General features: G+C 40.5%; 1 protein-coding gene across 1 annotated transcript in view; it reads left to right on the top strand.

Moving 5' to 3' along the window:
• Window positions 1-17,850, top strand: part of WNT7A (Wnt family member 7A) — a 32,701-nt gene extending 14,851 nt beyond the window's left edge. Inside the window, exon 4 of the mRNA XM_010718457.3 lies at window positions 16,643-17,850. Coding sequence (XP_010716759.1) covers window positions 16,643-17,122 — 480 coding nt within the window. The 3' untranslated portion in view covers window positions 17,123-17,850. The remainder of the gene's footprint in view (window positions 1-16,642) is intronic.
• Window positions 17,851-18,122: the final 272 nt, after the last annotated feature.

The following is an 18,122-nucleotide window of genomic DNA, read 5'->3' as shown; positions in this document are numbered from 1 at the left end:
CCCCACCTCAGAAAGCAAGAAACAACAGACTTTGCACTGCAGCAGGCATGACTTCTGGGCTTGCCAGGGAAACTGGGCACAGGTAGGGCTGCATGGTGCAAACTCACAGAGAGCCACCAGGAGCAGTGATCCAGTCTCTTTGAAGACCTCCATTCAAGGCTTTCCACCTTATAGTCTTGTTTTACCTAGGCAGATGTCTTGCTGGTGCCACTGGTTCCTACAGAACGAACACCCATGCTTCCTCCCTCTGTTGCAGGGTGAAACCATTAACAGTTTTCCATACTATTAGAAACCAGACAGGGCTCTGACTCTCCATTTCTCTTGTCTCGCCCCAAATCAGCTGTCCTCTGCTGTGTAGTACATCCGCAGGGCTCCAAACTTCCTCATCCACTCAGAGGGTAAGGGGCAGGGTTCAAACCAGGGGTTGCATACACCCTACAGAACTGGCCCCAAGTATCTCAAGAAGCCTTGCTTCATTTGTCAAACCCACTGGAGAGCAGCTATTTCTGACCTCCAGAATCAGAGTCCAGGGTGTCTTTCCTCTTTGAATTAGTATTTCCTGAAATGCTGATTCACTGCAGGAAGAAGTAAGCAGGACAGGGAGAGCAAGAGGAGAATTCATAACAGCTGGGTCAGAAAAAAGAGATAAAGCCTTGAATTAATTTAGAGGCATAATCCTGATTTGCCCTGCAAACTTCCATGTGAGGGGTCATAATTGCAAGACTGAATTGTCTGTTAGTAAATTTGTCTTTTCAAGTACAAACATAATTGAATTATTTTAAGTAACACAATAATGTACGTCTGAGGGATGTTTATGCTCCAGGAAATAAAAATGTTATTCTCCCAGATATTCTGCTAAAATAGCAAAGCAGGTGCTGAAGTGTTCTACGTACTTTGGCCGTATCATTTTCATTTCAACAGCATGACATGGTACATGACCAGATTGCTCCCTCTTCTCTTTTTCTCTGTGACATTGAAATTCCACAAATGGCATCTTGCATCAGCGTTACATCATGTTAAATATAATGCAATATTATGAGTCATTGTTATAAATCATGGCCGCAGGCTACATTAGAAGGCTTTTGCAATTCAAGAGCACATCAAGGTGGATTTTTATTCAGTATTTCTTGTTGGAGGCATACATAGGTGTGCTAACTTTGCAACTCCTTTCCATCCTCTGAATCAGTAGCATCTCAGCTTTCTCTTTCAGCTCCAGAGCATATAGGAGTGCCAAACCTGCCTAATAGTGTTACCGTAATACAAAGCAAACTTACCAGAAACCAGGAGGTATTTCTAAAGTATCAATGATCATAACAAGAGGAAGTGTTTAGTGTTGTATTCTTTAGGGAAGATTGTAATAAAGCTGAGGTGAAACATGGCCATTTGGAAAACATGGAGTTGGGGAGTTTTTCTGAGCTATTCTGTAAAGCTCACAGTTACGACACTCAGCCCTTTGCTAGCATCCCTGGCCTCAGGCAGCTGCAGCCACTGAGCTTTGCTGAATCTCTTCCAGTTCTCACACAGTGTGACCTCACCACACTACTGCCAGAATTCAGTTGTCCTCTAGAGCAGGTGGTTTCTTCTTCTGCATTCAAATACAATTTCCTTTAACTAACCTACAAGAAGTAATGCAAGACACTAATTATTGCAGATGAAACTTTTAAAAGGTAGTAAGCACTAGCTCATTGTCAGAAAAGAGACTAATAAGATAGGCTACCAAACAATTTAGCCTTTATAATTTATTCATGAAGTTCTGGAGATTTAATAGCTCTGCCTGACCTTGGCCTTGATGTGCACGCACAGGCTCTGGTCCTGTCTGTGATGGGCCAGGGGTGGGCAGCAAGGGATGGCAACCTGCAGCTCTGGGCTGTGCCTGGGAATGGCTCCAGCCTCCTGATGCTTAGTACCTGCTGAGTGCAGTGTTAGCAGGGCACCGTTGCTCATCCAGGAGGACAGCGGACCCATAGTGAAGCCAAAAATTACTTCCACTTGTACACAGCAGCTGAATTTGGCATCAAACAATCTCTGCACATAGCACAGCTGGCTAGTAGTAACCAAACCATATATTTCTGTATTCAGCTGCCTCACAACTCCATCAGAAAGAACATCTCTAATGGCACACACACACCGGAATAAAACTTGCTTGTGTCTGGAGCTGCTGAAAATTACCATAGACTCCAGAGAGTCTAGGAGACCAGCTTGGAGCAGAACAGCACTGGGTGAGGCTGCCCTGATAGTCCTGGCACCAGCAATCAAGTGATATTATAGCATCAGCAGCACAGCCTGTTTCTTGACGCCCAGAACTTAACGGTGCCCTTGCAATTGCACTTACTATTTTCCAGTTGTTTTTCACTTTCTTTTTTGGCATGGCTACAGAAATGTTCCTGACTTTTGCATTCAGAAGCTTCTGGGTTTTAGAACTAGGGATGCTGTTTAAATACAAAAATGATTAACGATTTTCCTCTTTATTGTTGGATCGTATCTACTGCTGAAACAATCACAGCTGTGGTACATGCCTGATTTAGAGGGGCTAAAAATTGGAAAGCATTGTTCAGCAATAACTTTCCATGCCTTGTTACCAAGTTCCGATTCAGCAGAGTGTAACATGCCCAGGACTGGCTGCAATGTACACTCAAATGCTTGCTCCTTTACATCCAGCTCCCTTAACTGCTTTCTCCCTCACCTACCCCACAGCCTGACACCACAGTTCAGTGAAATCAGGAAAGTAAAATTAGCTGCAGCAAAGTCCTTCCCAACAATTTCTTCACCATACATTTGCTGTGGGGAGCAGGATTTCCAGCAAAGCCAAGCCCAATGCACTGAATGGGAAAACGCTCATTAATGTTGGTGGGAGCACAGGACAAAGATGAATGCTTCCAACAATCCCATCTCTACTGAGTACTTGCAGTTCACAACAAGACACTGCTGGGCAACTTCCTAGGTGTGAAAAAAACCAATACACAGCTGTGCACTCTCACAATATTGTGGTTGTATTTGAAAGGATCAAAGTTCTATTTTATAGCTTCCCAATTTTTTTTTTAGATAATAGTCTTAAAACAAGACCAAACTTGACAGACAAGCTCTGCATCTTCTCAACAACCCAGAGGGAAGATAAAGGGAACATTAATGTTAGGCTAAATTATGAGAGGGAATTGGACTACACAAAACTAATCCACAAGAATGAATTTTCATTCCACTTGTCCTCCACTTCCAGCTAATCAGAAATTGTGATACATAGTCCTCCTTGTATTTTGGCTTTTAACTCCCTCTTATATCTCATGTGGTTGAAAGCTGAATTCCTGATTTACGCTGAAGATTAGAGAATGATAAATGCTATCACTTGCCTGCAGTCGCAATTTTAGTGGATTCTGGCATTATGAGCAAAACATGCATTTCACGTATGTGCTTACTAGAGCTGACAATCTGCCATGCTGCTGACAAAGATAGCTGGGTCTGAGAGCCAGGGTCTGTTAATAAATAACAAAGATCTCAAATTCCAGATTTAGTATCACCCACCTTTTATAACTGAAATAATCAGATGCTTGCTTGAACAATTAATTTGCTCAGCAAAGCCACTGGATGAGTCTCACATTTTTTGACTTCTCTAACTTAATTCAATCCTTCTGTCTGGACAGTTACCAACACTTCCCACAGTGCGTACACCTGTCATTCAGAACCCAGTGGGGAACGTAATAGAAAATACAGCAAAATTAGTTGCAGTATAGGTTATTCAGGTCTCCCTGAAAGACTCCCACAGTTTTCAGCACCTTTGGTTGAGACTCTAAACTAAGATTATTGATTTAAAACAAACATAGTTGTCACAAAGCATGAGAACTTCAAAGCAAATTTCTTGCTGTGTTTGGATATCAATACTGTAAGCCTTATGCTGATCGTGTACTAAAAATCACAAGACAGAGAGAACAGCATCTATCAACCTTAACTCTGACCATGCTTAGATTTAAGCCAAAGTTGTTGAAAAAATGCCAGTAATACAGAGTGAGCAGAGCTGTGTTGCTTCCGTGTTCACCAGGTGACATTTGTCACACTTCACACTGATACACTTGCACGAAGCTAAACACTCCTGTTTGCATGCTTGAGGCATTAAAAAACAACAGAAGACCTTACTGGCCAAGTTAGCAACAAACTAGGGGCCAGACCAGGCTGTTAACTAGGAACAATCTTAGCACACAAGCGGGCATTGCTTCTACTATGCAAGGTTTGCACTGAATGATGCTGGAGATCTTACATAGTGCAGTCTCATTATTCTAACAAAGTACAGCCATTCAGTATGCAACGCCATGCTTGTGTTGTTGAATTTCTGCAAACCATTTTGTGTCAAGAGGGACAGAAACTGCAATCTTCTGCATTTACAACCCAGTTCTCTGGAGCTGAAAGTACCTCCAGAAGCGTTCCCAAAAGCCTTGACACGGTGAGTCAGCAATGTGAACTCATGGTTGGGCTAAGCAGAGACATTTGGAACAATGCACAGCAGAGGTTTTGGTAAAGGTGGAAGTTTAACCAAGGTTTGGTCCAAGTGCTGTGGTGTGTGACAGTTGATGACAGAAAACTCTGAAATTACAAAGCCCTGAAAGACTCACACAAAGCAGTAATTGCTAGATTTGCTGTACAAATGAAATAGACTTCTGCTTTAATGGAATTTCCAGGTATTTTGAAGTAAACAATTAAATGATCGATTCAGTGAAGAACAGCCTTTTAGTTCAAGGACACAAACAAGGCCTGTTTGGTACTGGAAAAGTGTAGCACGAATCTATGAGGGTTTCAGGTAATTGCAGAGAGGATGCTTTGCTCTGCACTGCCAATTAGTGCCAGAAGGCACTGGTATTCATTTGTGTTAGGACCGGTTATTGAAATGACCCCAAGCCTTCTGGTACTTAAAAGTGAGCGGTACCACATAGACTGCATTTGGTCCCTCGAGACAGACAGAATGAAAGCATCAGAAATCACAAACTCTAAATAAAATCTAAGCCAGTGTTTACTGCTAGTTGCTGTAGCAATAGGCTGTCTTTGTAGTGTCAGCTGGTGGCCTGCTAGGGACGCCAGCCTTGCCTTAAACATATTAGATCTTATAAGAAACGAAAGACTACGTGCAGCTATGAGTACAACTATGTGTGCACTTACAGGACTATTCACACATGAGATTTTAATTGAGTCATAACATACTGTTATCTTTGGGTGTATAAGTCCTGCAGTCATAAAACAATTATCTGTTGACATGGCACAATAGTTAATGCGTAAATAAAGAATTTCAATAAGGAGTCAAGAATATTTGTCCAAAAAGCTTGGATTAAGACATTGGTTAAAAAAGAAAAGATCAAGAAAACATAAACTGTGAAACAGTGGAGATATCTTCCTGCATAAGCTTGTCCTATGAGCCGTGGCAGACTCTTTGCAGATTGCCCCCGGGGTGTAACAGCGAGAGCATGCACACTGCCACCTGGAGCTTTTGCAGGATCCTTCTCCTCCCTGTGATCTTTTATTTTTATGGAAGTTGCTTCTCTCTATCCTTTTCGTATTTGGTTGAAAATACTATAAAGGTTCAACTATTTCCAGTGGAGTATAAGAAGACTGAAAAGCAGAGGGAGACAGGCATCAAATAAATGCTTAAGCTCTGTTTTCTTAAGAAATTGGTCTGAGAAGTTTGTATTGCTACTGTCGGGAGAAGCTTAGTCTAAATGGTGTAATCTTCTAACTTTTTCTGGAACACAGTGGATCCAAATAACTCTACTAAAGAGTACCATAGCATTGAGATATTTTTTTAAATTCTATATAATGGAGTTATACTTCATATGAAGCTGCTCCACAAAGGGATATTTATAAAATTAATATCTGATTAATACATTGAATGCATAACAGATGTCCATGGTTTCTGTATGGGTAAAGCTGGTATTTACAAGCATCCTATGATCTTGTGATCTAAAGACCTACAGCAACTGGTTAACACTCTGTTATCAGTGTTGATGTCAAGGCTCAATTAATAGAAAATAAGTGGCTTACTAAGGGGAACAATTAATGGTATTGTTGGATGTTGCTTTTTAAGTCATCAATAAATAATACACAGCTGGTCAGATCCACTAGCAAAGAGCAAAAGCTATGTCTGGTAGGGAGAATGAGCTGACTGAGGGTAATAATATGCTTCAACATATTGCTCTTTAAAAGTGAATTTCAGTTAATATGTGATTACTCACTTGTTAAATAAAAGCTTCAGCTATTGCTAAAATATCTGTTAGAATGAAAAAGAGAAAAATGTAGTATGCAACACAGAAAGGCAAAGAGGTTTACTTAGACTGCACCGGGAATTGTAAATAAAATTAGGAAATTCCACGTTCTTCTGCACTGGAGGAAATTTTAATTGACAACAGGCCAGAAGATCCACGTTAAAATTCTTGGCCTGGACACGGGCGTGCTGATCTTGGCAGCTGCTAAGCTACAGAGATAGGCTCTGCTCGTAGGATCTTATCTCTGATAAGTGGGAGCTATTTGAAAACATGGAAGCATGGATCTATTGTCCCAACTGCAACTGGAGGGGGAAAACTCTTAGGTATATAATTTGTAAATCTTCCTTGTGGAAGAGATATTCCCACCATAATTAGAATATCCCAGAATATCATAATTAACACCGTGTTATTTTATGATGTAAATATTTTGACTCAAAGTGATGTCTCCCTGTGAACCAAACATGAAGATAACTGGTGCTTCTTTCTGGGCTGAAGGAGTTCCTTAAGAAGTTAAGCTGATTTTTGTAAAGGAAATACTGAGACGTTAGCGTAGAAATACTTTGAGATCACCCGGAAAGCTTGATGGAAAGGTAAATCATCCACTATTTACCAAATATACTGGCGTAGAGAGCTGATACTAATTTATTTTTAATCATACTCCTTGCATAGTATTATTTGCTGTGTACCTAACAGTTAACTCTCATGGTCTGGAATCTAACTAAAAAAGCCTATAATTGTTATGGCTATTGGTTAAAAATATGTGGAAGCAATATGAAGTGATATTATTTTGCAACTAGCACTCTCGCCAGTATCTGGCTTTATTAGTTTAGCACAAGAGGTGTTTTCTGATGAGTTGTCTGGAACAAGTAAGGCTGTTCGGTTTCTATCACACTTTGGAAACTTTCCTCTTGACAGCTTAAGCATTTGTCAAAATGCTCTACCTGGGTGCTCCCAATTCCTTATTATTCAGTGCCAGCAGCACTTCATCTGAGCGCTTTGCTACCAGTGGGGAGAGTTAAATAGAAGATGAAGTTTAGTGGGAATGAGTCAACCCTGTACCATCCCTCACTCTGTATACATTAGCTGTGACAAGGATGGATTTGAGTTGTGTCATTTCCTGTTTTCCCTACCTTTTTTTCTTCCTCTTCTTTTACCTCAGCAGTGAAGTATTACTCAGGCTGTGTGAGATAGCCCAAAGCGATGGCATTGACATCCCTGACTAGCAGAGCAAGGCTGTAACAAAACCTCAGTAACCCCTAAGTCTTTAACCCGTTGTGTTCTCAACTTGAGGAATATAAATAAATTTTGGTTCATCTTATCTAGGAGTACTTCCAATTACTTCTGAAATGGCATCCTAAAGCATAAACTGTAGACAAGTTTTATTTCTTATTGTTATTTTTTGAAGCACACCACACTACATCTCAATGCACTGCCATTTAGAAGCACGGAGTACAAGTGAAGATCAGCATTCCAAGATCAAAGCTAAAATCAGATGCACTGGACATAGGATGTTAGAATGATTATATTGTCTTTGAAAAGGTCTATGTCTGCAGACATTATTTGGTCGAGATTTAGCTGACTTTATTAGTCTCTGATCCATACAATGAGCTCACAAAATGAAGCAAGATTAGGGAAAGTAGCATTTTTAACGATGGATATTCATCATCTTTCAAATACATAATACAATACTACACAAATCACAGGCCTGTTTCAGAAGTATTTTGGAGCGATTTTTAATTTGTGACCAGAATGTAAGGAAAGTACATATGATATGGTCAGGGACATGCTTTAGTGGTGGTTGTTAGAAGTTAGGGTAGTATGGTTAGGTTGCTGTTGGACTTGATGATCTTGAAGGCCTTTTCTAACCTGAGCAGTTCTATGATTTTATATAAGAAGAAATGTTACGTTGTCCAGATTCAGAAAAATTGCTGTGTCATTTTCTTTGTAAATCATCTTAGTGTCAGTGAACGTCATGTTGTTTCTCCATTTTCAAAACACCTTCATCATCACCTTTTATTCCCTTTTAGCATGAACAGACTGTCCAGTATCTTCCTGCAGAGGAAGATATGTACTATGGAAAACTTACGTAGTGATAAGAAGGTGAACTAGATAATATAACCAACAACTCTATCCATAATTCTGTAGCAGCATCGTCCCATTTTCCAGTCTATTTTAGCTTCATTATACAGGTAAACCAGACAAGAAGAGTATTTCACAAGCTCTAATCCATCATACCCACAGTGTCAGTTTTGCATCCTAGATAATGTTTCCCTTAATCTCACAATCTTGTTTCAGTCTGAGGTTAGGAATTCATACTTTCACTTGTACAAATAGGAAGTTAAATTAACGTAGAATCATAGAATCTTTTAAGTTGGAAGGGGACCTTTAAAGATCATCTGGTCCGACTTCCGTGCAATGAACAGAGACAGCTACAGCTCCATCAGGTGCTCTGAGCCCGTGCAGCCTGACCTTGAGTGACTCCAAGGACAGGGCATCCACCACCTCTCTGGGCAACCTGTGCCAGTGCCTCACTGCCCTTAATGTAGAAAACTTCTTCCTTACAGCCAATCTAAATCTCCCTTCTTTTAGTTTGAAACCATTTCCCTTTGTCCTATGTAATGGACCCCACTAAAGAGTCTGGTCCCCTTCCTTCTTACATCCCCTTTAGTTATTGAAGAGCTGCTCTCGTTCTCCCTGGATCCTCCTCCAGGCTGAACAGCCCCAGTTATTGAATGGCTCTAAGAAAATTCAACTTCCAATAATTGTAGGTGAAAGCAAATTAAAAGAAACCTTTTTTTTTCTTTTTCTTTTTTTTTCCCAGAACTATTTTTTCCAAACTCCTTTTTATGACTGATTTTTAAACTTCCTACATGATGACACTTACTTGGCACTACATCGATCCAGTCTAATCTTAGGTGATAATGGGTCTCCCAAGAGTTATTTTTTTAACTAGCAAGTAGTTTATCAAACACATTGACAGCTATGTTTTCAAATTATTTCCATTTTTTCCTGTTAAAATACTTGTCTTGCTTTTAAATAGAAAAATTTATAGAAACAAAGTACAAGTCAGACCAGTCTTGCAGACAGACGAACCAAAAAGGCATCACAGCAGTAACCACTTAAACTCTCAAGCTGATTTTCAAGTACAGTGTATTTGTCACTAGCAACTCAGAAAACAAAAAATCCTACACCAAGAACCTCCAGTCTCACAACCTATTTGCTAACAGTTCAGTAGAAACAACTCTAAGTCCATTTCCTGGTATAAAACTTTATCTAAGCATTAGCTTCGTAATTCATAGTTGAGAAAAGCTTTTACAAAAGGAGTTCCTGCTAACAGAAGGAAAGGTGGGGAAGAAGGTTTTGTATTTGGTGTTACTCAGAAAACTTTGTCACCAGCCATATCCCTTAAGAGCATGTGAAACTCAGCCTGAAAAGCTCATGGTTCCAGCTCATGAATTAATGGTTTCATTTTACATTTTGATGACCAGAGGGAGAAGGGCGCAGGTATTTTCTCTCTGGGGAAAACAGGAATGTGTTCATGAGAGACGTAAAAAGGCAAGGAATCCCACAGACTACCAGCTTGTAGCTGTTATCAGATACGATGCAAATGGAGGGGGTGAGGGAGAATACCTGGCAGGAGACCTGCTCTGAGGAGGGACTGCCTGACGTGGCAGTGTGCATTTCTTTGTGTATCATTCCTTTCAAGTCCATATCAGATTTTGTTGAGCTATTAACATCAGGTGTTGCCACATCGCGCCACTATCCCCTCAAGCTGTATCTTGATGAAGATAAATAAAAACTGAAGAACCTTATTTGACTTTCAGGGACCATGATTAGATTTGTGGAGCCGTCAGAGAAAAATACTGAGGAACGAGCAAGCAAGATACAGACTTTGAGCCGCATACATGGAATCCACTTTTCTAGATACTTTTGCAAAGCTGAGAGGTTTTGGCAGAAGCTTATCCTAGGAACAGCTAGATGGTTTTCTCCTAGAGGAACCCCTCAGTGGCAGAAAGCCAAAGTATCATGACACCTTGTTTTATTTCAAAGAGCTGTCCCTGCAGTTTCAAGAAAGGCAAGGGCCATGCCTTGTGGTTAAATCTGAGAAGAGCATTTAATGTAGTGTGAGAAGCTGTCTCATTCTATCTCTGGTGCCCTTCCTATCCTATGTCCAACTATTTGTCAAAGGTAACAATTGTGAAGGTATACCATAAGAATTGTTTTTTACTGCTGTTTGGTTTTTGGTCTCAGAAGCAGTGATAAATAGATTTAATGCATGGCAAGTCCTGAAAGTTAACAGGGCTAAAATAAAAATACATAGGAGAAAATGTTTCTGCTTCATTCCTCTCAGCTTTTACTGGTGCTCTCAGACTTGGGTGTTCATTTGCTATTCTGCACAGCATCAGTCATTGAATGAAGGGTATTAGGTCTTCTGTCCTCTAATTGAAGTGATGCAACTTACCAAAGGAAAGAAAAGAAAATCTCATTGGCTTGCGCATGCTGACACCACTACGTGAGCAGTGTGACCATTCTGAATGACTAACATCTGTATTTTTCTTTACTCACTTGATACATTGTGGAAATAGAAGCTGTATTTAGAAAATAATTGCTGCATGTGGTCAACTTCTGTACAAAGCTGAAGTAAAGGGCAACTAATGTTTCAGGTGAGAAAGAATCAAAATGATTATCAAACTCTGTAAAGACAGGTGAGGAACCTCCTTTGTGGGAGTGTACAAAAAGTTAAATTTATGAGAGAAGAGAATTTATGAACTCTTCATATGAAAAGGAATTATGAGTTAGAATTTGGAAGAAGTGTTTCTGAACTTTAAAATATTGAAGGTAAATGGTTGTACTGGGTACAAGCTGGGATGTTTCTAGCATTCTGTCATTTACCAGCATTCTCTTGGCTGTCTTCACAATTAGTCTTTAGACAGTCTGCATGATTTTCTTTAGACAGATATTTCTAGGAAAATGTAATGGTGGTTTGATTGGTGTATGATTGGTCATGTTCTATGCTGATTTCCTGGCCATTTTTTATTAGAAATGGAAAATTTCTTAGAAAAAAGGTTTAAGCTACCAATGAAGGTAGCATTTTGGGATAGTCTGTGTAACAAATCTGTCTGATGCTGACTTCAATTTCAGATATTATTTTACACAGATTTACTAATGAAAAAATACGAGGAAAAGCCATCATCTGACTGTGCTGATTAAGATGTTGATGATACAATCAACTGAAATATGAAAGACTATCTGGAATGAGTCACTTTTAGTGTGGGACACAGTCAGTTCCAGACTCATTCACAGTTAGTTTGCCATAAGATATGCAAAAAATGTTTTGTCTCTACGGAACACATTTTACAACAGCTCTATTAATACCACTATTGGACATCCACTGGTGGTAAATAATCTCTCCTTTTCGCTCATGTTCTTGCCAACTTTAGATTTCCATGTTGGTACTTTTAAAATACACTGTTTCTCACACTTTTTAAAGGTTTTGTAGGGTTTGTCTTTGGCAGCATTTCTCCTTTTATGCTCTTTCATGTTCATTTTTGTTTTCAAGTCAAAAGGCACTAAGTACTATTTTTATTTTCCTCAAATTTCAAAGCTCTGGTGTTAAGACAGTCCTAACAAGTTACTTAAATGGTTGTATTGTTTTGAGATTATTGTCACACTTAAGTGAAATTAGTGGCAGAGTAATTTTCTACTTATTTTAAATAGATAGAGATAGCCCTTTTTCAGCCTGCATGTGCCTCTCTCTTTGAGGAGAGGAAGGGACCAACTCTCAACCAAATAGGACAAGAGGGAATGGCTTTAGACAGAAAGAGAGGAGATTTAGATGAGATGTTAAGAGAAGTTTTTGACTCAAAGAGAGGTGAGGCACTGGCACTGCTTCCCAGAGAGCCGTCCTTCCATGTTCTTCTCCAGAGTGAAAAATTCACAGTTTTGTCTGTGGTTTTGTTTTCTCTGCTCTGTAATAGAGATGCATCTGCAAGCCCTTATAGGAGACAGGTATTTCCTGATCCAGGTGATGCAGTGTCAAATGAAGTTAAGAGAGTTTATGGTCCCAGTAAGATAGAAATCAGTGTCCACTGTCTCCCTGTTTGTATGTGCTTCACACATGGACTGGAGTTGGAGTTATTTCTGATGCTGCACTAAAGGGTCCCTGGTCTCAAGCACTATGATATTGGTACCATGCTGTGAGGCAGGAGTGTCTGTGTGAGATCTTGGTGAAGAAGAATGCCCTGCAGGTGTGATGGTTGAGTATATTTCATGCTTTAAGTCAGGACAACTTTGGCATTGAGTCCTTTAGTATTCTAGTGAAGTGTCATGCTTTAGCATTACCTGTCCACACCTGGGGGGCACATTGTGCTCCAGGCTGCCCTGGAAGATGCATTTAGGAAGCCATATGTGCTTCAGTGTTGAGCACCCGGGGAGGTACACAGCACTGAATGGATCAGTTATGAGCCAGAAGGGATGCTGAGCTGAGAAAACCCATTGCAGTAGGGAAATCAGCTTTCTGGCCGTGTCGGCCACACAGCCACCTCTGCGTTTGCTGAAACCCACACACCCAATCCCCTTTAGTTCCTGCTGCTCCAACGGCTCTCCAGGGCTTCAGCTTGCCACCCTCACCTGACACACCCTACAGATTTTCTACAAAACTAAAGGCAAAGAAAAAACATGTTATGTTCCTTATGGCAGTGCCCAAAGGTACTATATCTGAAGATAACATCAACGGAGAGAGCCAGCACAAGTTCTCTTCACACAAACTATTTCCCAGAGGCTAATGGCAAAGGAGAGAGAAAGAGAGAAACAAGTACTGACAGTTTACTATAGGAACTCAAAGAAAAAGTGGACAAAGCTAAAAGAACTTCAGCTCTTTGTTAGCATCTAATCCAGTTTAGAGCACTCACTGGTGCGTACGTTTACTTTCCAAGGCTGACAGAGCTGGATACTGTCATTTGGTAAGAAACAGAGGAAATAGATTTAAAATTTGTCACCCTTCAAGCCTCTTACACTTTAGGAAAATCAGTCTGCAACATACATGAAGTCTTAACCTAACATGAAAAGTATGAGCTGCTGGCCAAAACCTCTGAAGGAGCAAATCCTGTTTTCAAAAGATTCAGTGTTTCCTCTTTTTAACACAGACCAAGTGCTGAAGTGAAGGGGTACAGTGCTTCTTTTGGCTCGTGGAAACCACAGGGAAGGCCTCCTGTCCCTACCCAAAGAGTGCTTTCAAAAAAAGAGTCCAGGTACCAAATATCACAGTGCAATGAAATTATCGAATCACCATTACCAGCTTTTGCCCAGGACAGATGATTCAAACTACATGTAGCCTATTTTCTAATGCTATAAAAGCAAATTAATCTCCAGCTGAATTTGCAAAGTGCTGCACTGAAAGAAACTGCAAGGAGGATGTACGAAAAAGAACAAAACCAATACAAGGGTTTGTAAGTGGGAGGCTGAGAGTCTGGGCTAGGAGAGTCAGAGAAGGAAGGTTTGATGGCATAGTGCAGTAGGCCCAAATTAGGCAGTTGTATTTGAGTGATTTTAGCATGTTTCCTCAAAAATGCAACCCCAGTAGGTGCCAGCAGAAATTTTAGAAAGTATTATGTAAAAAAACCCACAAAAGCCATCAAAACTCTTTCCCATCTGTCTGTCTGTTCCCTGCCCACACCCCCAAATGTTTTTTGTCACCTAAAAGGGACTCATAGTGCTTGGGCTCAACTAGTATTGGTCAAACTTCCCATCTTCAGGTAAAGCGAGCCCGTTTAACTGCCTGTACCCAGCCCCAGATGAGACCAGAAATCCAGTGGCTGGTTGGGGATGGCATTTTGTCACCTGGAACACAAGGCCAGCACAGTAGCCTGGTTCTGGACCACTCCAGCTGCTTGCTCAGCTCTTTTCAGGGGCACTGCTCATTCTCTCAGAGATCCCTGTCTGTAAGTGGGATGGTAATGAAATAAACCAAAAGGCAATACAGACTATTTACACTTTAGGAAAGAAAAGCTCTACCTGGTTAGATGACATTAGGCCATTATGTGCTTTGTATTAATGTTTCAAGTTAATTGGGAGGACTTGAATGTTAGAAATATTTTGTTGCAAGTTTGAACATCTGACCAGATATAAGACCAGACATTTCAACACAAGCAGTGATTGAATTAGGACCCAGAAATGTATCCCTGGCTAGTTTCAAATTAAAAAAGGAGAGCTTTTAAAAAGGTACAAATGAGACTAAAAGAATTTATGTTATTTTTCCGGTTACTGTGCTATAACTCCTTTCCCGTCTCCTAATCTATCTTCTAAGCATACTACCTTATGAATGAGTGAGCAATAAAAGAAGTATGCAGTGGTTGAGAGAGAAACTCAAGATAACAAGATAATGCAAAACGTAAGCCAAACTCTGAGCAGAACTGCAAGTTAAGATGTACATCTGAATATAAAAGTTTCTTGCATCTGAGTTTATGGGCAGCCATTGGGTGGATGGTTTGCCTGGAAATTTAATTTTAAAACAGTAGCACATAATGTGACATCATACAGGCTAAGTTCACAGCCATCAAAATCTTAAATCTATACTTTCTAGGGTTTTTTAATCATGTACTGACACATCACTGGATGGACTGAAATAAAACCATACCCATTTTAATGTCTTTGAAATCTTTATTTTTTTTTATTTTTTATTTTTTTTCACTGAAAAGGGGCAGAGGAAAAACAGTGAATTAACAAAACAGGTACATACTAACCTAAGGTTAGGTAATAGCAATTCCTGTGCCTCGGTGACATAGGAAAAGCCATGAATAATAAGCTAGTAGAAAGCAGCCGGTGTCTGCATGGTAAGTTTTCCTAATGTCTAAAACAAAAAGTAGGGGATTATAGCAAAAGGTTAATTCAGATTTCCATGTCACTGACCTCACACCTGCCTTCCAGGCTGCCCAGGTTTGGGACTGCACAGATCTACTGAGAATTCTCGGGAAAAAATATGAGGCCACACCCTGAACACAGATAATCCCCCACTGGGCTTCCTGCTGCTGCTATCTGCCTGGCTAGGCAGAATGCAATCGGAATCGTTCTGTTCTCTTTGCAAGCCAACACCAGTGGGAAATTAATTGCTTGAATGATTCTCTCAATTAGTATGTTCTTTAGCATTAGCATAGTATAGCCATGAAGTGAAGGCAGCTTTCGGGCTCAGGACAAACAGCAGGGTCTAAGTTGGCATCCAGTTCTAGTTGGCTGTGACTGGGGCTGATAAGCAAACAGGAGGGAGAAGATATAGGGATACAGTTTCAAGGAATATGAAGGATGAAGGGAACACGAAGCTTGTTACTGTCAAAAGGGAAGTAGTGACAAGTCAGTCTTAAACAAGACGTAACGTAGAAGAGAATGTGAGACAGGTGGAGCAAGTCATGATATTAATATTTTGAGAAGCTTTTACATTATTATGGGGTAGATTTTTGTTTCTTTTGTTAACAAGAATCAATGACAAAACATGAATGGAATTCCTTCTCTTTACTCTTACTCCTCATGCTTTAAGACAAAGCCAGTTTTCTTGAAGAGTAGCCAGGGCATTTTTTATGCTCCATTATCCATGTGAGAGATGGCAAAATGCTCTAAAGCTTCCAGAAAGAACTGGGAAGACTGTGTACATTAAGCAAAGGCATATTTAAGGCTATGGTATACTGAAATAGTACCTAAGATTTCCAAACTGGAGCACTAACTTGCAAGACTTTGAACAAATGATGCCCGTAGGAATGGCTGCTCAACTCTGCTGATCAGCGTGGCACCAACAGAAGGATAAGCATTGATAGCATTTATCTGCTTGTTTGCATCTTGCTCTAGCTTACACCATTTTCAGGTCAAAGAGCCAAAATGTGCTTTATTTTGGAATCTCTATTTGCAAAAATCAAGGTCTGGTATCTGTTGCTGAGTTTGAAGGGAATTCTGCATTTGGTGTTTTGTGTAAGGTTGCTATTGTAAAGGTGGGCTTTTCTGCTAGTTCCTTACTTTGCTGCCATATGCCAAAAATTGGAAAACAGACAAATCTGAAGCACAGTACACAGTAAAACTCTTTGGCAAATGAAGGTGAACAAAAGCTGTGGTTAATGAGGATCTCAATTTACCCTTGGCCCATAGGCTATGAAATTAGGCAGTCACCTTCCCTGCTTAACCCAAATTGCGAGTGGGGAATTTGGCTTTGCATGTAGAGCTCAGCTGACACCTGCAATAGCATCCCCAGGAAAGCAGAACCCACAGCTTTAGTGGGAACCCAGCTTATGTCTGGTGACAGTTATGATAGAGAACAAACTCCTTCACATGCATCAGATAACCCTGGTTTTGTTTTTTTTCCCACTTTGATTTTTAAAAGTGTCTAGTTTTTATTAATGCATCATTCTTTGTTCTTCCAAATCCAGATTCTGGAAGAGAACATGAAGCTGGAGTGCAAATGCCATGGGGTCTCGGGATCCTGTACCACTAAAACATGCTGGACAACTCTGCCGAAATTCCGGGAGCTGGGCTACATCCTTAAGGACAAATACAACGAAGCAGTTCAAGTGGAACCAGTGAGGGCAAGTCGCAACAAGCGTCCAACCTTCCTCAAAATAAAGAAGCCACTTTCGTATCGCAAACCCATGGATACAGATTTAGTGTACATAGAAAAATCTCCCAATTATTGTGAAGAAGACCCCGTCACGGGCAGCGTGGGAACGCAGGGGAGGATGTGCAACAAGACGGCCCAGCAGTCCAATGGCTGCGACCTGATGTGCTGCGGTCGAGGTTACAACACACACCAGTACTCGAGAGTGTGGCAGTGCAACTGCAAATTTCATTGGTGCTGCTATGTTAAATGTAACACATGCAGTGAAAGAACAGAAGTATATACCTGTAAGTGAGTCCGTGGCTGGACAGGCTGACCGCGTCCCTGCCAGGAGTACATTTGCACATGCGCTCAACAAACCTACACAAGACTGTAGCGAAGACCTGCTCTCCCAGAAGAAATGCTGATGAATGGATCCCTGTCTTTTCTTCTCACGTTTGTGGATACATATTTCAGACTCTTAACAAAAGTCAGCCAGGAAACAAATAATAAAACCTCAAACTCCACTAAGCACCCTGCCACATGAAACAGAGAGATCACTTCAATTTATCTGCGCTTCTATAGCAAAAAAGCAGTGACTGCCTTGTGAAGAGACACCAGAGAAAATTTTCTGACCACGGCAATGAACTCTTGGTTTGGAAAAAAAGATGAAAAAAATATGTAGAAGGAGCAGGGAGAGTGGGGGACAAACCCTCAGACACGGGCTTTGCAGAGGAGGCGATGGACAGTGCCCCGCTGTGACTTGCCCATGTGAGTGTGAGGGTGATACAGATGTAGGCTCCTACACGTGTGAAAAGCTTCTGCTGGTCTTGCCCATCTTTCCACTTCATAACATTTGCTACAGCGAGTAGAACTGTTGAAATTTTCTGTAGACACTGCTTTATCTGCCTTTTGTGTGCGTGTGCGTGCTGCAGATTTAGCACAGGGATTTGGGACACTTGGGACATAATAATAGCAATATTTAACAATTTATTCAGATAAAACTAATATTAATTTATTTAATTAAAAAGAACTCTACCGACATTTTTGGAACTATTCTGCAATTAAAGTAGATAGCTTGCTTTCTTTGTGGAATAATTTTCTAGAAACAGCAAGGTAAAACTGGAGCTGTATATATCATTCTTTCCTAGGATATTTCTAATAGTTGGACTTGCAGGATGTGTTCTACCGTACTAGATGTTTAAGTACAAAAGTTGGCATTTTATATATATATATGTACATACACAAACACACTGAATTTTTTTTTTCCCCCCTGTTTGCTGCTAGTTGTCTGGAACAAAAGGTAGTGGTAAGGG

This window comes from Meleagris gallopavo, chromosome 14 (assembly GCF_000146605.3).
Source record: "Meleagris gallopavo isolate NT-WF06-2002-E0010 breed Aviagen turkey brand Nicholas breeding stock chromosome 14, Turkey_5.1, whole genome shotgun sequence".
Taxonomy (NCBI): Eukaryota; Metazoa; Chordata; class Aves; order Galliformes; family Phasianidae; genus Meleagris; species Meleagris gallopavo.
Note: the sequence above shows the minus strand (reverse complement) of the source record. Positions and strands in the feature narration are given on the sequence as shown.